The sequence below is a fragment of the Mus musculus genome, chromosome 1 (genome assembly GCF_000001635.26).
Source record: "Mus musculus strain C57BL/6J chromosome 1, GRCm38.p6 C57BL/6J".
In the NCBI taxonomy this organism is placed as follows: Eukaryota; Metazoa; Chordata; class Mammalia; order Rodentia; family Muridae; genus Mus; species Mus musculus.
Window position 1 is genome coordinate 171,172,903 of NC_000067.6, and position 23,366 is coordinate 171,196,268.

Genomic DNA, 23,366 nt, shown 5'->3' on the forward strand with positions numbered 1-23,366 from the left:
TGTGCTCATAGCTGGCAGGAGAGCAGGAAGATGTCACCCTTGCAGGTGTACCCTGGGGGTGGTGACAGCAGCAGAGAGACACAGTGGTGGGCGGTGAATCAAGGTGAGGGCAAGGGCAGGAGGAGGCAGACAGGCTTAGCTTCAGCTGGAATGTTCTCAGGCCGTATTAGTTTCCCGTACCACCATGTAATCTATGCGTTTCTCTACCACCCTCCCTGGGCCAGTTTAGGCTTACATGTTCAGCCCAAGGTGGGAAACATACGCACGCGCGCACACACACACACAGACACACAGACACACACACACACACACACACACACACACACGCCATTAGTAGAGGTACCCACACAAACCACTCGTAGAGGTTCAATGCCCCCATTTGAGGGCTTTTTTTATTGTCATCATTATTAAACATGCTAAAGTCACATACAGTGGCGATGTTTGCCCTGACTCCACAGTGGGGTGGCTGAGAGCTATAGGGGTGTCACTTGGTTCACATGGCTCTAGGGATGACTAGAGATGGGGGCGGGTAAAGAGGTAGGCAGGTTAGCAAAGGCCAGAGAGCCCCTCGTGGAGTATTAGGTTAACAACAATAGTGTGTAGCTTCAGACATCTTGACCATCTCGTTCTGCTTTCCTTCCTAAACGTTTCTCAGTTTTCATTTCCCGGCCTGTCGTCCCTGAACCTTCTGCCATCACTGGCTCTTCTGACCTCAGTCTGGATGGTGAAGGAAGCTCTTCCTCCCTTGCCTCTACCAGCCCCAGTTCTCTTTCCTTGGGAGGAATCTACTCAGCATGCACTAGTGTAGTAAGCCGCCTTATTTATTTATTTATTTATATTTATTTTTGCATGGGTAGGTTTTTTTGGTTTTTGTTTTGTTCTGTTTTGAGACAGGGTCTCTGTAGCCTTGGCTAACCTGGGACTCATGATGTCAACCAGGCTGGCTCGAACATACAGAGATCCACCTGCCTCTGCCTTCCAAGGTCTGGGACTAAAGGCATGCACCCCACATTTTGCAAGCTCCTGGATTTAGGTCAGCCCGGGAGAAAGTGCAGCTGCACTAGGGCTGAAACACGGGAGATGGGAGGAGTTGTGCAGAGGGAGCTGAAAGTGTTGCCTGAAGTGTTAATGGTGCAACTGGCAGAAGCCTACATGTGCCCCACCTTGAGGCTCTGCACTCTGAGGGCTTGCCCCCTCCTGCCCTTAGCATTAGGCAAAGGGGAGAATTTCACATCTCAAAACCTTTTGTTCTCCTAAATGGACTGATCCACCCTTAGCCTAGTGACTACCAGCTAGAGTCTTCACCTTCGCATCCTTGTGCCTCTACTACTGTGATGGCTTAAGAGAGCCTGAGACAAGAATATATAAAGGTTAAGCTTGCCTTGGGGAGAGGCTAGAGGGATGAAGGAATGAGATACGTGAGAGTCAGAGCTGTGGAGGGGAGAGAGGAAGTAGAAGGGTTAAGGGGAGGCCTGGCCATTCAGGAGCTGGAATCCTTTTTCCTCTTCTGGAATCGCCGGAACTTGCCCTGGATTGCAAGGGCGGCCTTCTCTGTCTCTGGCGCTGTCAGGTCAATGTCAATTTCTTCCTCCTCCTCGGCCTTCTTGATGCTGCCAGGCTTCCCTATAGACAGTTGGAGACAGACGGATGAGTCAACCCAAGCAATTCCAGTGCTTCTCTCCAAACCCCAAACACAGCACTTACAGTCCATTTTCAGTTAGACAACTTGAGGTCCGTCCCCTCACCCCATCCCACCCCACCCCACCCCCATCTTCTCAGGGACTACAGATGATGATTCTAAAAGTTAGAGTGCTAGGCTTGTAATCCCCATAGCAGCCTCAAGAAGTCTTGCTATTCTTGGATCAAATGACAAGTGTCTTCTGTCAGCACTGACTCCCAAACCCTACAGTTCAAATCCCAAAGCATGCTTCCGGCCTCCAATTTCTAATGGACAACAGAGGCTTGGCTTATCTGAGGAGTTTCTCCTTAATCACTCACTGTTGGGTTGAGCTGGAGAAATGGCTCAGTAGTTCAGAGTACTCCTGCAGAGGACCCAGGTTAGAACCAAGGTTACACATCTGGTGGCTCATAACCACCTATAATTCCAGTTTAAAGGGCTCTGCAGCCTCAAGGCCTCTGAGGGTACCTGCATGCATGTAATGCACATAAATTCACACAATGGGTGCACACACATACATATACATTTTTTAAAAGTAAGTAAATCTTTTTAAAACATTTACTTTTTAAAATTATTATTATTATTATTATTATTATTATATATGTGCCTGCCCCATGTGTGGAGGTCAGAGGATTGTCAACTTGTGAATGTCACTTCTTGCCTTTCATCATGTGGGTCCCCTACATGACTGAGCTGAGGGCATCAGGCTTGACAAATAAGTGTCTTTTCCCACTGAGCCATCTCTCTGGCCCATCTTTACCATGTATTTCCCAACCATTCCAGACTTTACTAGCTAAAACCAAGAGGAAAATGCTGATATGATTGCTTCTTAGGAAAAAGTAGCCAGAGCCTAGCGCTATAGTAATCTCTTGTTTTACTTGCCCTCACCCAATTCTCTGACATCCACCTCAGCATCTTCTAGAGTTACAATTCTTTAATCAGGTTTTCTACCTTCATTAGCTCTAGCTAACAGCCTAGCCCAACCTTACCTTTTTCCTCAGGGTCAGATGCCTGGTTGGCTGCTGGAGGTGTTTTGGTGTTAAGCTGGGAGAAAAGAAAGGCAATGTGAGAGACGTGAGAAACATGAGATGTGAGAGACTCCTGGAAGCATGAAGGTACCACCCCCTCTGATCGTTTCTGTACATTCCAGCTTTCCCCACAACCAGGCGAACTTCCCAAGACTTTTAAAGGAGTAGGTCTTGAGATCAGGTGAAAACTCATCAAAGCTCATACATTAAGCCCAGCATTATAGAGAATGCTTGTGAACCTAACATTCGGGAGACCCAGGCAAGAGGAGTGTTGTGACTTCCAGACCAACTTGGGCCACAAAGTGAGCTACTTAATGGAAACTTATTTCAAAAATAATTAACTCAATATTAAGTGATAGTAGAGACATCATGGGGGACAAACAGATAGAGAAACCCTGCCTTCATAGAGCTCCATTCCAAGGAGACTCAAACAAGGCAACTATGATATGAGATGGTTAAAAAAAAAAAGTATCAGAAAAAAGGCAAGGTTGGGAGTGCTGAGTGCTAGGTATGGCCAGAGGAGCAGGCCTTTATATAGTTGTCAGGAAAAGGCTATCTGGTCAATCATGGAAGTGACTTTTTTCTTTCTTTCCTTCTTCCTTTCTTCCTTTCTTCCATTCTCTCTCTCTCTCTCTCTCTCTCTCTCTCTCTCTCTCTTTCTTCTTCTTCTTCTTCTTCTTCTTCTTCTTCTTCTTCTTCTTCCTCTTCCTTCCCTCCTCCTCTTCTTTCTCCTCCTCCTTCTTTCTTTTTTCTTCCTATTTTGGCATTGGGGATAGAATCCAGGGCTTCGTGTATGCTAGGCAAATACTCAAAAGGTGGCATTTGAGCAAAAAGCTATAAGAAGTGGTGAAAGCTGGATATCTGTGGCAAGACCCTCAAGTGGAAGTATGACCAGCCTCTTTGAATAGCAGCAGGATCCATGCAGAGCTGAAGTGGAGAGACAGAGAGAAGGAGGGATGGAAAGGAGATCAGGCCTAGCTATGGGTGGGAGTAGATTATGTAGGGCCTGTTGGAGGGCTTACAGTCAGTCAGGCAAGAGAAGATGGAAGCTTGGATCCGAGAACAGTGGCCATGAAGGGGACACACGTGGTGAGGTTCTGAGTATTATTTTCAAACAGTTATCAAAGTGATTCTAATTGGATAAGTGGTATTGTGATAAAGGATGTGTCACGGATGACTCCCGAGGAGGAGAAACAGGAAAAAGAAGTTCCCTCTTCCTGCTACAGAACAGACAACCAAGGGAGGGGGTTAGGGAGAAGATCAGAATCGTTTTGTTTTGTTTTGGAAAAGTTTGGGATAGCTATTAATCAGCTGAGATGTTTCTTGCTCATCTGACAAGGGGTTACAATGCAGACAGGGCAGGCAGCCTTTGAACTAATCCTCCTGCCTCCAGTCCTTTGCCTCCCAAGCGCTGGGATGGCAGGTGTGTGCCATGATGCCCCTCTCTCTAACGTGTTTTGTTATTGTTGTTGCTTTTGATACGGAAGAGTTTCAGAAAGGACACAGCCCATCATGGCTGAGGAGGCACGACAGGAGTGTGAAAAGACTGGTCATGTTGCATCCTCTCTATCCTGGTTTTGAGAGGGTTGTTTTGTTTTTCAAGACAGGGTTTCTCTGCATAGCCGTGGCCGTCTTGGAACTTGATTTACATGTAGACCAGGCTGGCATCAGACTCAGAGATCCACCTGCCTCTGCCTTCTGAGTGCTGGGACTAAAGGTGTGCACCACCACTGCCTAGCTTCTAAGGGATTGTTCTATCTGACAGAGATAAAACTTTAACCGAGAACGAAAAAAAAACATGGGGGAAATGGGAGGGTCTTACATCAGTGTAAACAAGAGAGAGGGCTTTAGACTAGAATCACAGTGACTATAGAGTATTCAGACTTCAAAGGAGTTCCATGGTAACCTAAGCTAGATTTGCATGTGCAATTTTGAGTACAGAGAATGCTATGAAAGAGACTGGCTTAGGATGGGTATGGGTTGTAGAAAGGTGTTTGTTAGGGGAGGAGATGTGGATGAGTTAGTAGAGAAGGGAGAATTGATGGAAGAGAGAAAGGATACTTAGCAGAGTTATGGCTTAAGTAAGCAAGAAAAACCAGATACAGTACATGAGTGGAAGGGTTGGCCTTAGACAGGGCTATTGGCACAGCATTCACAGATGGGACTGCAAGCATGGGACAGAGTGAGCGGGGTGGCAGGTGTGCAGGGAGTGTACAGACACTCTCTAGTCAAGGTTTCTATTTTCTCAGTGAAACAAGAAGGGCAGTTGTCATGTGAGAGGTAAGGGGTAAGAAGTGTTAACAGTTGGAGGGAAGATGGGGATGAGCGAAACGGTCACCTAAGACAGGTGTGGGGTAGCGGGATAAGCAGAGTGCAGCAAGAGCCCCTCGAGGTTAACAGTAAGGACTTAAATTGAAATCAAGCAAGATACCGTCCTATCTGCCAGGGGAAGTGTCCTGGTGTCTGAATTGTGACAAACGCCACGAGCAAAAGTAACCTGGACAGGGAAGGGTTAATATCAGCTTAGCCATCCACATCACAGTCCATCACTGTCAGGGCAGGAACTCAAGGCAGAAACCTGAAGGCAGGCAGTGAGGCAGAGACCATGGGGGAGTGCTGCTTAGTGGCTTGCTCTGTCTGTCTTCTTAGAGTGCCCTGGGCCACCAGCCCAGAGGTGGCACCACCACAGTGAGCCAGTCCCTCCCGCATCCATCAAGAATATATGGTACAGGTTTGCCCACAGGACAATCAGATGAAGGTTTTTTCCTCAATTGAGTCTCTCTCTCTTTGCTTGTTTGTTTGTTTCAAGACAGGGTTTCTCTGTGTAGCCTTGGCTGTCCTGAAACTCACTCTGTAGACCAGACTGGCCTCGAACTCAGAAATCTGCCTGCCTCTGCCTCCCCAGTGCTGGGATTAAAGGCATGAGCCACCACTGCATGGCTTCTCTCTCTCTTTCAAAATGACTGTAGCTTGTATCAAGCTGACATTGAAAACTAGCCAGCACAGTGAGGAGATGAAACAGGTGACCAAAGAATAATCCCTGGGCATTTATTATTGTGTGTCAAACCTAGCCTATTAATTAATTCTGTGAGATAGCATCCTATTTCATAGCTTAAGAAGCAAGCTTAGAACAATGTTCTAGATCTCATCCAAGGTCAAATCATACAAAGAGAAAATGGGAGATCTAGTTTGGGGACACAGGAAGACCAAGTCCTCACTCCTCTGTATTTCCATATGCTGACTAAGTATGCTGATATGTTAATAATGACTGCATTATTCAGAATATATAGATGCACTCTGACTTTCAACCCTGGCAAACTATTCTAGTAAAGAGTTCTGAGGGGCTGGAGAGATGGCTCAGTGGTTAAGAACACCGACTGCTCTTCCAAAGGCCCTGAGTTCAAGTCCCAGCAACCACATGGTGGCTAACAACCATCCGTAATGAGATCTGACGCCCTCTTCTGGTGCATCTGAAGACAGCTACAGTATACTTAGATATAATAATAAATAAATCTTAAAAAAAGAGAAGAGTTCTGAGGATCTAGTTGTGGAAACACAGGCTCTTTAGTACCAGCGCTTGGGAGATAGAGGCAGAAGGATTAGGAGCTCAAGAGAGCATTCAAAATATAGGAAGTTATAGGGGAAAAGGAATTTTTTGACAAGCCCATGATCTTGGGTGGGTCTTACTTTCTTCATCAACATTTTTAGATTAACCCTAATGCTTAAAATCTACTTTGTTGTTGTCATCATTGTCATCATCATCATTGTTTTTTTTGAGACAGGGTTTCTCTGTGTAGTCTTGGTTGTCCTGGAACTCACTTTGTTTGTTCATCCTCAAACTCACAGAAATCCTCCTGTCTCTGCCTCCCAAGTGTTGGGATTAAAGGCATTCACCACCACATCTGGCCCAAATATTCTTTCTTTCTTTTTTTTAATTTAGTTTTACTGATTATTAAAAGTGCATGTTGGTATGGATGTGTGTGCTGTGGTGCACTGTGGAGGTCAGAGGACAACTTGCAGGAGTATGTTCACAGGAAAAAACACCAGTCAGGAGGATGGAAGTCAGATTGTCAGGCCAGCTTGCCAAGCGCGTTCCCCTCTTGAGCTGCCTCACCAGCTCTTACAAAATGCTAACTTCAACTGTGCCTCTGAACAAACACAGAAAAATGAGAAAGCACTCTAAAGTTTAAAAAAGATATATATTAACATAAGAAATAGTGAGGTATGGTCTGAGGACACAGCACAGTCAGTGACAGGTTAGCTGGCATGCATGAAGACCTGAGCTCAAGACTTAGATTCAAGGTAAAAAAAAAAAAAACGGAGGCAGGAGGGCACACATCTGTAATCCCGGTGCTGAGGAGGCAGAGATGGGTGGATCTCTGAACTTGCTGGGCAGCCAGCCAAGCCATTTGGCAAGTCCCAAGTCAGCAAGAGACCCTGTTTCCCCACCCATCCCAAAATAGGTGGATAGTGTCTAAGGAATGACACCTCACCCAAGGTCACTCTGGCCTCTATATTCATGTACACGTGTGTACATGCACACCCCAATATATAAAGCCCTTCCACACTCACTCAAATGGTGATCTACTGTTATTTAACATAGAAAAGTATCTTTAAAAGTAGGTCATAGCCAGATATGGGGGTGCATGCCTTTAATTCCAGCACTTGGGAGACAGAGGCAGGGGAATCTCTGTGAGTTTGAAGCCAACCTGGTCTACATAGTGAGTCCCAGGCCAACCGAGGTAAGATCTTGTCTCAAAAAAAAAATGTAGGTCATAAACTGGCACCATCTGGGTGATGTTCAGTAGGAGAGTAGGTGCTTAGCATGTTCATGGCACTGGTTTTGATTCTGAGAACCAAACAAATAATAATAAACTGATTGTAGTGTTTTGAATAAGAATGCCCCCACTTTGGAGTAGATGTGGGCTGTGGGCTTGTTGGAGGAAGGGTATCACTGGGGTTAGGCTTGGAGGTTTCAAAAAGCTCACATTAGGTTCAGTGTGGTGTTCTCTCTCTCTCCCCCCCTCTCTCTCTCTCTCTGTCTCTCTCTCTGTGTGTCTCTCTCTGTCTCTCTCTCTCTGTCTCTCTCTCTCTGTGTGTCTCTCTCTCTGTCTCTCTGTCTCTGTCTCTCTGTCTCTCTGTCTCTGTCTCTGTCTCTGTCTCTCTCTCTCTCTCTCTCTCTCTCTCTCTCTCTCTCTCTCTCTCCCTCCCTCCCTCCCTATGCCTACAGATCAGGATGTAGCTCTTAGCTATTCTTCTAATACCCACCTGCATGCTGCCATGCTCCCTGCCATGATGATAATGGACTAAGCCTCTGAAATTGTAAATAAGCCCCTGTCTTAGTTTGAGTTTTACTGCTATGAACAGACACCATGACCAAGGCAACTCTTATAAAGGACAACATTTAACTGGGGTTGGCTTCCAGTTCAGAAGTTCATTCAGGCCATTATCATGATGGTGGGATGCATGGCAGCATGCAGGCAGACTTGGTGCTAGAAGAGCCAAGAGTTCTACATCTTGTTCCGAACAAAGGCAGCCAGAAGGAGACTATCTTTTGCAGGCAGCCAAGAGGAGGCTCTCTTCCACACTGAGTGGAACCTGAGAATAAGAGTCCTCAAAGCCTGCCTACACAGTGACACACTTTCTCTAACAAGGCCACATCTATTCCAACAAAGCCACACCTCCTAATAGCCAAGCATATTCAAACCACATAGCCCCCAATTAAATGCTTTCTCTTATAAGAGTTGCCATGGTCATGGTGTCTCTTCATGGCAATAGATATCCTAAGTCACTTGATAGAGTCCATTATTTTTTAAAGATAGCATGTGTTTAACTATCATACATATTTTTTAAATCTGAGGCTAGGGCTGGAGAGATAGTTTAGTTTACAAAGTGCTTGCTGTGTAGGCTTGAAAAGTTGAGTCCAGTCCCCCCAAAAACACATAAAGAAACAAGGTAATTCTAACACAGCAGGAGACAGAAATAGGTAGATCTCTGGGCCTCTCTCATCAGCCAGTATAGCCTATTGGTGTGCTTGAGGCCAGTGAGAGACCCTGACAGCACCCACACAAGAGCACTCAAGATTAGTCTGTAGCCTCCATACACAGGCACACCCACACACCCATACACAGGGGTAAACCTATACCCATCGGAGCGTGTACACATACACATAGTGAATAAAACATTAATTAAAATTGTAGCATCGGGCTGGTGAGATGGCTCAGTGGGTAAGAGCACCCGACTGGTCTTCTAAAGGTCCAGAGTTCAAATCCCAGCAACCACATGGTGGCTCACAATCATCCGTAATGAGATCTGACGACCTCTTCTGGAGTGTCTAAAGACAGCTACAGTATACTTACATATAATCAATAAATCTTTTTTAAAAATTGTAGCATCTGAGGCTGGATATGGGGACACAAATGTATAATCCCAACATCTGGGAGGCTACCGCATGAGGATGACAAATTCTAAGCCAGCCTTAGAATTCTACAGAGCTGGGGAGCTCGGGAAAGATTTGAAACCCCACCAAACAAGATTCTGAAACCCCAGGGAAGCCCTGCTGGGCTCTGGTAGACCGGCAGAGCTTCTGCGGAGGAGGGATTATTTTTGAAACTCCAGAATGACTGACCCACAGTCATTATTCTTTTTCTCGTTGATCTTTTGAGTTAATTAATTCTTACTTTATTTTCTGCACACGAAAGTATAGTGATCTAGTAGGTAACACCTTTCACTGCCATACTGTCATCCTAAAAAGTTTGTTCACACTGCAAAAGCACAACACGGAGCATGTGCAGTGAGAGAGGACAGCCAAGAGTCCAGACATGACAGTCATGGCAAGTTCAATAGTGCCATGGTCTCGAACTTCAAACGTTATTTTCTCTATTGGCCAACACATCTCAAACTGTTACCCTGGCTTTAACCATTACCCCTCTGTCCTTCCTACTCCAAGCTCATTGCTTTAACCCATCAAACACATCCCAGCTCCTCCCTTTTGAAAAAAAAATTGACTCCTATACTAAATATCTCCCCAAGGGAGTTTTGTGATGTTTTTAATATGAAATGTTCCCTCTAGTGTTGGGTATTCAAATGCTTTAGCCCTGTGTGTGTTGGCTAGTTTTATGTCAACTTGACATAAAGGAGAGACCTTTTAAAAGGAGAAACATCAATTGAGAAAATGTCCTCAACAGATTAGCCTGTGGGCAACTCAGCAGTGTGGATTTTTCTTTTTAATCACTCAGTAGAAACACTAACACACTGTATTACTTTGGTTTTTTTTGTTGTTGCTGTGATGAGACACCGTGACCAAGGCAAGTTATCAAAGAAAGCATTTAACAGGGCTCATGGTTCCAGAGGGTGAGGGTTTATGATGGTTGAGTGAAGCCATGGCGCCAGGAACAGCTGAGGGCTCACATCTCAGACCAAATCACAAGCAGAAGGCAGACATTAGGAATGGCTAAGTTTTGAAACCTCAAAGCTGTCCCCAGTCACAAACCTCTTCGAAGCCACATTCCTAGTCCTTTCCAAACAGTTCCACCAACTCAGAACCAAGTATTCAAACACAAGAGCCTCTGGGGGATACTCTCATTCAACAGTCCCCAGCTGGTGGCACTGTATCGGGAGGCTCCAGAACTGTGGCCTTGTTGGGAGAAGCAGGCTGATTTTGAGACTTTAAAGACTTACACCATTTTCTCGTTTGCTCTCTTTACTTTGTGCTCCTGGTTCAGAGTGTGAGCCCTCAGCCTCTGCTCTCAGCATCCAGTTCCTAACACCTGCTGCCCCTTATCCCACCTCCCAACCCCCCTACCTCCCACCCCCCACCCCCACCCCCACCCCCCACCCGCTCTCATAGACTCTAATCTCCTGGAACCATAAACTCAAGTAAACTCTTTGTTCTGTAAGTTGCCTTGATCAAGGTGTTTTATCATAGCAATAGAAAAATAACTACTAAGCTGTTTCCTCAACGCTCCTTCTCATGTCAGCTGATCTGGAGCCAAATCCTTAGCAGGAATATGTGTCAGAGCTGAACCACACAGACTGCCATGTTCCTTCTGCCCTGCCAGCTTCCCTCTTTCCAGAGCCTGGCCTGACCCTGGAATAGAGCAGTGTCTGTGATCTGGCTCCCCAGGGGCTCCCAGCTCCATTTGGGTTATATTTATGAAGGATCATAACCCGAGATCAAGAGTTTCCACTGGTGAGGCCAGAAAGGAGTCCTGTAAGGTCCCCACTGCTCACAACACCCCTTGAAATCCCCCTCACGCCACCCGTGCAAACATGCTAGGAAGTCTTCTTCCTGCCCCTCCCCCTCCATCCTTTCTAGCCAGCTCTCAAAATAGCTACTTGTGGGCACTGCATTTCTAGATTTAGCTGTTTGTGACTTGTTGGGGGTAGGGACAATTGGACTAGCCTCTGTATGGTACTCAATGGCTCACCGGTCCCTGTCCTCTGCCTCAATGTTCTAGGTTGTTTTTGTAGAAAATCAATTTTAGCTGAACCATGATGGTCTGGTACATGTACTTGTGGGCTATCAGACTATCCATCCTTCAAGTTCACCCAATACTCTATAAAAACAAAAAAAACAGAACAAAAACAAAACACCCTTACAAACACTCCTATCTCCAAAGGAGCAACAGCAACTCAAACGCTCCATGCAACAGGTCCATGTTTCTCAGCCTCGTCTTGGCCCTCATTCTAGGCAGGTGTGGACCACAAAGCTCTTGGGTATTCTGCTGTTTTCAGGTCAGCTCTAACAGTGATAAAATGGTTCAGCAACACCTTCCTTCTCCTTACAGCCGTGGTTCTCGACCTTCCTAACGCTATGCCTTTGATACAGTAGTTCCTCGTGTTGTGGTGACCCAGCCATAAAGTTATTTCTGTTGCTATTGCATAACTATAATTGTGCTACTGTTATGAATCATAACGTAAATATCTGTTTCCTGATCATGTCATTCAGCTGCCCGCCTCAAGGGGTCACGAGTCACAGGTTGAGAACCACTTCCTTACAGGCTCCAGCTAGGAGAACTGATAGAAATCAAGGACTTGGTAATGTTACCTTGCCTTGTTATTTATAATAACATAGATAATATTATTGGTCTGTTACTTCTGTATGTGCTTTTGAAACCACTAAAATACTGACTTCTTCTAACAGCTCCATGAAACAGGTATTGCTATTCTCGTTTCCCAAACCAGGAACCGAGGTCAGCAGTGGTTAATTTTTTGGCCTGAGGTCATATGCTAATGTCACAAGGACAGGACTTGAAGCCAGAAAGACAGTCTAGCTTGAGAGTCCAGGCTTGGGCTGGAGAGATGGCTCAGTAGGCAAGAGCACTGGCTGCTCTTCCAGAGGAGTTCAATTCCCAGCAACCACATGGTGGCTCACAACCATCTGTAATGGTGTGTTTAAAGACAGCGTCAGTATACTCACATACATTAAATAAGTAAATAAGTAAATAAATAAGTAAATAAATAAATAAATCTTTAAGAAAGAGAGTCAGTCTAGGCTCTTGAATGTTACACTATGTAATATCTAGATCTTCAACTAAAGTGTTTGTGTGCTCACTCATAAACTTGAGGGGAGGGGTCTAATGAGATTGACCTGACTATAGAAGTTACCCCATACAGCAGAGCAGTCCCTAGATAGGAAGGAAGATCTTTGGAATCATGATTGAATCCCATACGACAGCCAAGCAGCTGAGTCCAAATTCTGCTTAATTTGGATTCTCAAGCGTCTCAATTCATAATCCAAAACACCTTCTTCAATATATACAGGAAACGATAGGGAGCTGGCCCCGCCCTCTCATTATGGAGCAAGCTTACATGCTACTCGAGGATTTACTTTATGCCAGACCCCACATCCCCACTCAGATTCCTGCTGGGCTTGTTGACCAGACCACCTTGATTTGGGGTTCGCTTCCGGGTGATTGTTCCTGACACACCAAACTGACCCCCAGGGACTATTCAGAGTCTTCACTCACACGCCCAGATCCTAGCCCTTCAGAGTCGGAGAATTCCGCGCACAAGCCCATCACACTCTTTTTCCAGAGCAAACGACTCCCTTGCCTACATCCGGAACTGCTCTTCCCGTCCTAGTGAGCTCGGAGCTGGGTTCAGCGCAGTGCCATTGCCCACACAGGACTAATTGTCTCCACTTCGCAGTACCAAACACTAATTAGCAACTGTGAAACCCATCACATCTCACTTTCCCTAGAGAGCCCCAACCTCTTCCCTTGCCTACCTTCTTGTATTCCTTTCCTCTGCTCCCTCCCCTGGGCCTGATGGATTCCAGTGTTCGCTCCATCACTTGGCAGTGGGTGCCAGTTCCTATGAGTATGCTCTTGTTTTCTCTGCAGCTCAAGGGTGTAAACTCTCCGCTCCCTCCGTGGGGAAAGTGGATGGCAAAGACCTGCTGGGTTAGGGCTTTCTTTCCCCCATTAGGCTTTAAGATGCAGGTGGGGCTGTGTTCTTTTTCCCTAGTATTTCCCTCCCAAAAGTTATCTGCCCTTTTTAGTTCCTCCAAATCAGAGCACAGGAAACCATCGCACGCTTGCCCATCTTTGCCTTCCCAGACAATTTAGCAACAGTCAGAGCAGATTGTAGGTGGCCTGAGCTCCCAGGCTCAGCCCCCTTCTCTCTTCTAGAAACCACACAATCCGTCCTTTTACTCTCTAGTATGACTCCTGACCCCATTTCTCTCTCTACCTGGCCCCCCTCTTCCCCTTTTGATGTAAATTCCTTTTCCAAGTGCCATTAGAGTGAAAAGAAGCAGACCTGGGGCCAAGGGCTGAGGAACAGGAATATTAAAAGAATAAAGAAGATCATTATGGGAAGAGAAATAAACCAGGCTCAGAAAGACAAATAGCAGGTTTTCTCTTCTATGCAGACTCTGGATGTGGGGGGTAGGGGTGCGGGCACAGGAGAGAGATGAAAATAGACAGGGGACCTTGACGGGGAGGAAGAGATATTAAAGAAGAGGAGAAAACGGTGGAATGCATGTGACTTAAAAGCAGAAGGGGAGACTTGGGCAGGAAGGGGCAGGGGGCAGGGGTGTCTTCTTTTCCAGAACGGGAACAACTGGACGGTCGGTCGGTCGGTCATTTGCAAAAGCAGACAAAAGAAGCTCACTTGAAACTACCCCTCGAACCCTACAGAAATCAACTGCAAACAGACTCAAAACCTAAACTTTGAAGATGTGGAGGCGGGGAGACTGAGGCAAACTTGAGGTTAACTCGGCCTGTAAGGGACTGCAGGCCTACCGCACGGCAAAGAAACCCTGTCTCAGGACAGCGGCTGCAGCGGCTACAATTAAGATTTTAGAATAAAGCACAGGGGAAACTTTTTGCAACCTTAAGATAGAAAAAAAAAAAAAAGTCCTTAGATGTAGCAAAAGCAAAACCCACAGAAAAGCATTATAAACCAAAGCTTCTCCTAAGAGAAGAGAGGCCGAGCTACAGGCAGAAAGAACTTGTGTTCCAGAGGTTTGTTTGTGTTTGGGGTTTTTTGTTTTTTTGTTTGTTTTTTAAGCACCGTCTTACACTGTGTAACTCCTGCTGACCTGGAAGTCACTATATGGCCCTCGTTTATACCAAACTCATGCAGTCCTCATTAACCTTGTGAGGGCCTGAGATTGCAGGCCTGAGTCATCATAGAATACGTTTTACAATAAATTTTTAAAAATTTACTGGAGCTAGAAAGATGACTCCGTGGCTCGGAGTCTGGCTGCTCTAGCAGGGAAGTTCTGTTCCCGGAGTCCACGCGTAGGCTCACAACCATCCGTAACTCCAGTTTCAGACTATGTAGCATCTTTTTCTGGCCTCCACAGACACCAGGCAAGCTGACGGTTCACACAAGCAAGCAAAACACTCATGCACACATGAAAATAAGTCTTTTTGTTGTTGTTGTTGTTTGTTTTTTTGAGACAGGGTTTCTCTGTGTAGCCTCGGCTGTCCTGGAACTTATGTAGACCAGGCTGGCCTCGAACTCAGAAATCCTGCCCCTGCCTCCCAAGTGCTGGGATTAAAGGCATGTGCCAACCACTGCCCGGTGAAAATAAGCCTTAAACATCAGAGAAAGTCAGGGGAGGCTGAAGAAATTGCTCAATGGTTAAGAGTCTTGGCATCAGCCAGATGTGGTTTTAATACCAGCGTTCAGGAGGCAGGGGCAGGAGTATCTCTGAGTTGGAGGCCAGCCTGATCTATAAGCCAGAACTACATAATAGAGAGACCTTCTCTTAAACAAAACAAAACAAGACCTGGGTAGTGGTGGTGCACACCTTTAACCCCAGCACTCAGGAGGCAGAAGGCAGATCTCTGTGAGTTCAAGGTCACCCTGGTCTACAAGGTCAGCCTGGTCTACAGATGGGAGTCCCAGGGGGGCAAGAACAAAAGCAAACAAAAGATAATTGTGTCCAATCGTGGTCCAGCATACGGCTCTCCGTCAAGATCATGGGTTCAAAGCCAACATGGGCTACATAATGAAACCTTAGTTTTAAAAAAGGAAATAAAACACAAAAAGATAAAAGAAAATCCAAATGCAAAAATAATTGTATGAGTCAGCCCGGTGTTGGCAAAGCACCTAAAGACAGTCCATGTAAGAGCAGCTTAGCTGATCCTTCCCCCTGGCCACAATCTTAGGTGCCCCAAAACTCAACTCACTCCCCCTGCCCCCTTCCGTTCCATCTTCTCTCCCTTTGCTGCTTTCCCCTTTAGTGGTGTTACCACAGCAACCATTGTCACCAGAAGAGGAAGACAGTGTTTCCCCCTCCTCTTTTCCAAGCCGCAAGTCAAAACCAGTTTTGGGAAGGGTGAACTATTCAGCTCTCTGCACACTCTTCACACCCCCGGGCTCTTTAAAGAGCGATCAGGGATGGTTAATAGCAGCAATAACCAGGAGCGAGGATCATTCCTTGGTACCTGGGCCAACTGCATTTGTACGACACGACTTGGGTGCTGTGTGGATAAAAACACACAGATTCTAGTACTGCTACGATTATTTAACTTTGATGGACAGCCACAGATACCCAGTTCTCTCTGTAGACCAGGACAGGGAAACCTAAAAAGAGCTCGAAGCCTAAAAAATTCTAAATATAAGCCTTAAAAAAGACCCCACACCACCACCATGCCTAGCAGTGGTGGTGCATACTTTTAATCCCAGCACTCAGGAAGCAGAGGCAGGCGGGCTTTTTTTGTTTTTGTTTTTGTTTTTGTTTTTGTTTTTTGTTTTTTGTTTTTGGTTTTTTGTTTTTTGTGAGCCCTAGGTCAGCCTGATCTACTGAGTTCCAGGACATCCAGGGCTTCACAGAGAAGACCCTGTCTCCGAAACCCAAACCAACACCCCCAAAACAATCCCCCTTTGTCTTTATATTGACATAAATCCAAGGTTTCACAAATTCCATTTTCAGGAAGAAAAGGGAGCCGGAGTTATTTTTCCAGGTGGTGGGTGGTAAGAGGCTTTGTTCTTAATCCCCCATGAGGGGTTTCTATGCTGACGAGACCCCCCCCCCCCAGTGTTCAATGGAAGCCACTGCTACCCGCCTTACAGAAGCCTCTGGGATCCCGTGCCCCTGTGCGACCCCGGACTGCTGTTTTTGGAGATCTGTTGGAACTGTTTCAACTCTTTCTGCGCAGTAACCAGCTGCAGTCCTCAAACAGCTTCAGAAAGGCTTGCTCAAGGTCACCCTCAAGATAACAACAGAAAAAGAACTAGGAACCCTTCCCTGAGTTTCTCCATACGCACATTCCTCTCCTAATACAGAAACTATAAGACCAGACGCCTGACATCTTAGATGCCTCTCACCTCAAGACTAGACCTTAAACAGCACCAGCTTCCTGGTTTGTCCCTCTCCCCTTGGCCACCCACCCTGTTTTCTGGACTAGCCCCCACCCCCCTGGTTTGTCCCTCTCCCTCACTCTGTTTCCTGGAATAGCAGTACCCCCCACTAGAGTCAGGGGCAGAACTCTGTGCCCCTGCCAACTCATGGTATGCAATGAGTCAACAGCCCCTGCCCATTCCCCCCAGCACGGGCTGCCACGGTTTAATGAGTGGTTATTTGTGGCACTCAGCACACAGCTTGGAGCCGAGCCTTTACCCCATACTGAGGAGTAGGGGATGGGGGGAGAGAGGAAAGCCAAAGCTTCATTTATTACTATAATCTTCAATGTGCATCCCACCAGCGGTGTTAACGTTCTAAAATAAACGTATTAATCCCCCTACAGCCTACAGAGCAAACACTCAGCTGGAGGCCTTTGTGTGGGAGGGAGGCGGCACCAAACACAACAGAATGGTAAGCGGCACCTCTTTTCCCTGGGTGGGGGTTGGAACCAGGTGATGCCTTCTGGAGGCCCGCAGTGGGAAGCAGAAATCAAGCTTCAGGGTTGATGAAGAAAGCTCAGCCCTGTGGTATGAGGTAGCTCGCTCGCCCGCCCGCCCTTGGTAACAACTCAGCCCTGTAACAGCAGAGTAGTCAGGAGGCCGAGCCATGAACATCTCAGAGGTTAATCTGAGCCAGTGAGTTCTACGTCAGCCTAGGCTAGCGATGCAGGAAGAAAGGAAGGAGACAAATCAGGCTTCCGTGAGTCTGAATGGTGAGAAGAATGTCCCAGGTCTAAAGTCATTGTTTGCCTTTGTTGTAGGTTTTTGTTTTTAAAGATTTATCTTTTTAATTTATTTTTAAAGATTTATCTGTGTATTTAATGTATGTGAGTACACTGTTTCTGTCTTCAGACCCACCAGAAGAGGGCATCAGATCCCATTACAGATGGTTGTGAGCCACCATGTGGTTGCTGGGAATTGAACTCAGGATCTCTGGAAGAAGAATCAGTGAGTGCCCTCTCTCCAGTCCCCTGTTTAGTTTTGTTTTGGTGTTTTGACACGGGGTCTCAAGTAGCTCAGGCTGAATTCCTGATCTTCTTGCTATAACCTCCTAAATACTAAGATTATAGGCCCACACCACCACATCTAGCCACCAAGTCTAGGCCTCTGGGCCTTTATTTAAGGCCACTTTGAAGGAATGCAGATTTCATTTAGAGAGAGAGGGGGCAAGGGAGAGGGAGGGAGGGCATTCGGTGTTCTGTTCACTGACTCTCATTCCTCCTGATTCTCACATTCTCTCTCTCTCTTTCTCCCTCTCCCAAGCTCTCATGTAACCCAGCCAGGCTTCAGACTCACTACCCGGGAAGGACCTTTTCCAGTTTCTGAAACGCCTTCCTCCAACTCCTGAGTGCTGGGATTCTAGAATCCTGTTCTGTGCAGTCCTGGGGATCACACGAAGAGTTTTGCCTGAGCTTAGACTTCGCTTGCTTTCGCTTATTCGTTCATTTTTTGGCGCAGGGTCTCCCTTTGTACCCGAGACTGGTCTTGAACTGGCTACATAGCTGAGGGGCCTCAAACTCATCCTCCTGATTCCACCTCCTAGACCACAGATGTGCGCGCACATCACAAAGGAGTGATGAATCTACTTTGACGGAGCTTACTTGTGTGTGTGAGGCAGGACAGGTACTGTACTAGGAGTTGAACCCAAAGGATTTACACATGCTAGAAAGTTGTTCTGCTTCTGAGCAGTCCCTTATCTTGTGTGTGTGTGTGTGTGTGTGTGTGTGTGTGTGTGTGTGTGTTATGCATGTGGCAGGTGTATGTATACATGTGAGTAGGTACAGTAGTGGTGGAAGGACAGCCTCAGGCAACATTCTTCGGGAGTCAGAGAAAGTCAGAGTATAGACACTTCCAGAGCACCCTGAGCTACGTTGTGGGATCCTAGGTTAAACACCAAGCTGTGCATTTTGGGGGTGGGAGTTGAAGGTAGTTAGACATGGTGATACCGGGCTCTAATTCCACTCCTTGGGAGGCAGAAGTAGGAGAGTTACAAGTTGAAGATCAGTGTGGGCAACTTAGTATAAACCTGTCTCAACCTAACATAAAAAGGGGCTGGGCATGGTGGTGAGTGCCTGTAACTCTATCATTTGGGAGGTAAAGGTAGTAAGAGGAGGTGGCCAAGGTACAAGTAGATCTCTCAAGAAGTTAATTAATTAATTAAAATTTAAAGGGAAGAGATAACTTAGTGATAAGGGTTATTTTAGGGTTCGATCTCCAGAGGTATTCTTTTTTAAGTTGCATGTAAATGAGATTACACTATATTCAATGGAGCAACAAGTTAAAAGAGTCCTGAAGGAAAATTCATTTGGAAAGAGGCATCAGCAGTACTGCGCCCTTGCCCTTTAGTACGACACAGATTCAGATAAGGCTTGGGCTCAGGTTCCTCACCTGTAAAATCAGAAAATGGGGCCAAATGATCATTAGAGCTCTTCAGCAAATCTACAATTCTATCACTAAAATAGCTTGATATTTCACTTTAAGGTTATCCTGGCAAAAGATATACCTCCTGACTTTCAACCTTGAAGAAATTTTGCGAAACAAAGTTTAGTTTTTCTATGATAAACCACACTTACAAAAAAATGACTTGGAGAGCCGGAGAGAAGGTTCAGTGGTTAAGAGCACTGACTGCTCTTCCAGAGGTCCTGAGTTCAGTTCCACATGGTGGTTCACAATTACCTGTAATGGGATCTGATGCACTCTACTGGTGTGTCTGAAGACAGCTACAGTATGCTCATAAAAATAAATCTTTTTTTTTTAATGACTTGGAAATTTAGAAAAGTAGGATGAAAAAATCGGTACGCATCCACAGAACCAACACTTTGAAAAGATAGGGGTTGATTTATCTTCTTCCCCTCAGTCAGGATCACAGTCTCCATCATGTCTGCTAGTTAGGGCCCACCACAGACAGGCGGGAAAGATGCATCGGACTCACAACACTCTCTATGATCACCTGCCCCACAGAAACTTGACATTCCGTGAGATAACTGATCAGAGCTGCCGTTTGGGAGAATGAGTCATCTCTGTGCTCGGATCACAAGACGACAAAACCGTCAGCTTCTCACCAACCAGAAAAGTCTTAGTCAAGCAGCTAAAGCCAGCGACATAAATGGGTGAGCAAGAAAGGGATGAACCATGAGAGAAGGTTGTGGACCAAATTCCGGTTTCCCTATTTTAGAAAACAGATCTCCGGAGATAGAAGACATTCTAATAACAAGCTGTCAGTCCTATGTTTTATATTCAATTTAACCAAACAGCATAATAAGATAATAAAATAATAATAAAATGTAATATAATAATAAAGCATCAATCAGGAAGAGAGGAACTTGGAGGGCAAGGTCCCTAACAACTGGCTCACAGAAGGCTCACTAGAACTACGTCATTCCGAATGTCCTTTGTGGGGAAGATTGCAGATGAAGACAGATGTGCACAGGGAAAGAAAGGGATCCCTGGAGAGCAATATCTTGTTTCCGTGAGGTAAGAACACCTCGGAAGAAAAATAGAGGAGAGAACAGCAGCTTCAAGTTCTCTAATGATCTACATGATCTGTCCCTTGGTCTATCCTCTGCCAAGCTAAAACTCCGGGAGAGGAACTATGGGAACTGTCGCCTGAGTAATCCGTGACTCCCATTTCAGCAGAGTGACTGCTGGCCCAAAGGATTCGCCCCGGCTAAGTGCCTCAGAGATGAGAAATGCCACAGCTTCATACAAAACCCCCCGCCGTTCTGCTTCCTGCAGCCAGCCGCCCTGCATAAAAAGGGATTATAGGACAGAGCCCTCCGGGGACTGAACATTTCCCACACCCAAGCTTCACTGGAACCAGGGGGAAAGTTATTAAAGGACCGGAGACAGACTGTGATTCACAGCAATCAAGTCCTGCCTCCAGCTGTGAACACAGACAAGCTGAAGATGAGTCCCTCCCTGCAGCTCCTGTGCACAAGAGCATGCAGACACTGAGAAATGCACCGCTGCAGTATTGAGTGACAGCAAACGGCCACCCAGAGAAAGCAGAGATAGCCATTCTGCTCTGCAGCCCTACCAGAACCTTCCTCGCATGCACGTTCCGTTCCGTTGCCCTGGTCCAGAGCCCCCTCCCCAGTCGTTCCTCAGTGGAATTGGGAATCTCTTAAAGATATCCCAAATCTTCTCATTTCAAGCAGTGTCTCTGAAGCAAGAAAATAAGCGGGTGGGGGAGGTGAAACCCACATAAGATTCGGGGTACATGGCTTTCCTGGCTTGCGCACATCAACTTGAAGGAGAGGGTCCATGGACTAGGGCTGAAAGAAATGAAACCCTAGGGATCCAGAGCTCCAGGCAACACTTCCGATTTTATCAGAGTTTCTAACAAGAGGAAGAAAACAGACTGGTTCTTAGCCTGTAGGGAAAGAGATCTCCCCCTTGGGGCTCTGGTTTAGAAACAGCTGGTCTATGTGAACACCCAGGTGGCTGTCTCTGGATATTATAAATATTCATCCCTGAAGCAAGGCTCCACTCTGTATTAGGAGACAGCCTGGATGGTTAAATTGCTAACTAGCCCCAGTTTGCTCTGAAAGCTTAGGAGGCTGAGCAGTCTGGTACACAGAGTCCCCACTGATGGATCCTACCCTTATCATTCCGCAGAGCCCCCAGTTAAGGCGAGTCAAGTTCAGCTGCTGTCTAGAGTAGCCCAAGCTTTGACTTCCCCAAGCGCACTCCAAACTGTTCTTACCATGCAACAGCATTGCACATCACTAAATGTCACTTGAAAAGCGCTCTAACATGTGCCCTGCCCCGGGGGCCATGCGTGTCTCCTCATGTTAGTTAGCACAAACTAACCACAAACCATGTCAGCATAGTCTTTTCAGATAAACTCCCCAGTGGGGGATGGCTTGGATTCAAATTGTCAGATTTAGAAACATGATGCTGGGGAAGAGTGCTTGGAGCCCTAGACCTTGGCGGGGTAAAAGAGCAAAGAAAGTCTCCCTTCTCGTGTCAGAGCTGGAAAAGGCCAGAGAAGGTCACTCCTTTTCATTTTATTATTAGTTTCTTCCTGCAGGATTGCCATGGTCACTGTCACCATGAGCTGAGGTACTGGAAACTTTCCTTCCTCTGCAGCCCACCAAGCGAGCTGCATTTTCCAGGATAAACTCAGTGGACATAGCAACCACGACAACACAGCAGCTGGCACTAATTGACTCCCTAGGTGATAACTTTTGGTAAGAGTCAGCAGAACTACTGAAAATATTCATCTTTCCTAGCTAAACAGGCCCGGGCTCCAGGGAATCCTCTCTGTCTCTTGTCTCTGTCTCTTTGTCTCTTGCCTCTCTCTCTCCCTCTCTCTCCCTCTCTCTCTCTGCTTTCAGTATTAGAGATTGAACCCACTCATTGCTAGCAAGTGCTCTAAGGAGGCTTGGCAATTCTTAAGCTGTTTTTCTGTAACCAACTAACTTGAAACACACACACACACACACACACACACACGCACGCACGCACACTAGCTAACTCAGATTCCAGATTGAGAACCTACTAGACTCCAGGTAGAGTGCTAAGTACTTGGCATATATAATTTAATCTTTTAGAACAACCAGTGTTACCTTCATTTTACAGATAGAAAGCTGAAGCACAGACAAATTAAGTGATGCTCCCATGGCCACAGAGCTACTAAGTAGCACAACTAGGCACTGGCATACAGCTGAGCAACATACTGAACACAAGGGCGCGCTTACTAAGAATGGGGCCGCAGAAGGCAGGCATGCTAAGCCACTGTTCAAATCGACGTCATCCAGGAACGACAATCTTGTCTCCTGATAAGAGGATCTGCCTGGGATGCTACAAATTAAGTCAGATAACAGGGACAGTTCTTCTTAATGTGTTACCATGGACAGTGTTCTTTGAACCGAGTCAACCAGTTACAGGACCGGGTTGGCTCCCATGACCATCACCACAGAACCTGTGCGAAAATTTGGATGTAACAGGCACTGCACTGCAACGGGAGGTCTTCTCTGGAAGAGAACATCTCCCCAGGTGCTAGATGTGCCTTCCTCTTCTACAGTATTCATGGACGTCAGGTACCCCCCCACACACACACACACACACATCGTTCCTCATTGAATAAGTGAAAACTGCCACCCGAAGGGAGGGAGTTAGGTGGCCAGGGATGGAGCTGTTGGCTGCTACTTATAGAGTGCAAGAACCACACAATCCTAGCGGAGGTCGGAGAGAACTGAAGTGAGGGCATCAAAGAAAGCCATGGTAACCTCGGAGCAATACGATATAGATGCGGAGGATAGCACCCAAGAGAGTTTATCTGCCCGAGAGCTCAGTTCCCGCTTACAGCTGACTCCAGTCACCCCCTCCCCAAAGCACTATTGCAATTGTTAGGCTAAAAGCACCCCCTGCCAGTGGCTTCCGAGAGCCGGGAGGTAGGGGCTTTCCTAGAGGGGCAGTGGCGTCCATCCAGAGAGTAACTCTAGCTTCCCGGGACCTGGAGCCGCAGCCTTCTCCCCGCCGCAGCCCTGGCCCGGACGCGGAGGTGACGGGGTATGCCAAGTGGCACCACTCACCTCGCTCATCCCGGCGGCCGGACGGGCGTGGCAGGCGCAGGTGAGGCAAGGGGTCCTCGGAGATGCGTGCGTGAACCGCGGCCGAGAGTTGCTGGGCTCCGGGGCAGGGGCCCTGGAGGGCTCGGAGGGGAGAGTGCACGCTGCGAGCTGTTGCTTAATGCTGCCCCAAATGCTCCGGCTGCAGCGCTGCTCAGGGAGCCCCTTCTGACCTGGTCCTGTCAGCAGCTCCGGGCGCCTTGACCGGCTCCACCTTTTATA

At 46.7% G+C, this 23,366-nt stretch overlaps 1 protein-coding gene across 1 annotated transcript; it reads right to left on the reverse strand.

Annotated features, from left to right (window-relative positions):
- Nucleotides 1-361: 361 nt before the first annotated feature.
- Pcp4l1 (Purkinje cell protein 4-like 1) lies at nt 362-23,366 on the reverse strand. Its single transcript, NM_025557.1, has 3 exons — nt 23,109-23,366; nt 2,668-2,722; nt 362-1,623 (listed from the first exon to the last, which is right to left on the reverse strand). Exons 1-3 carry the CDS (start codon nt 23,115-23,117, stop codon nt 1,481-1,483), a joined length of 207 nt encoding a protein of 68 aa, NP_079833.1. The 5' UTR covers nt 23,118-23,366; the 3' UTR covers nt 362-1,480.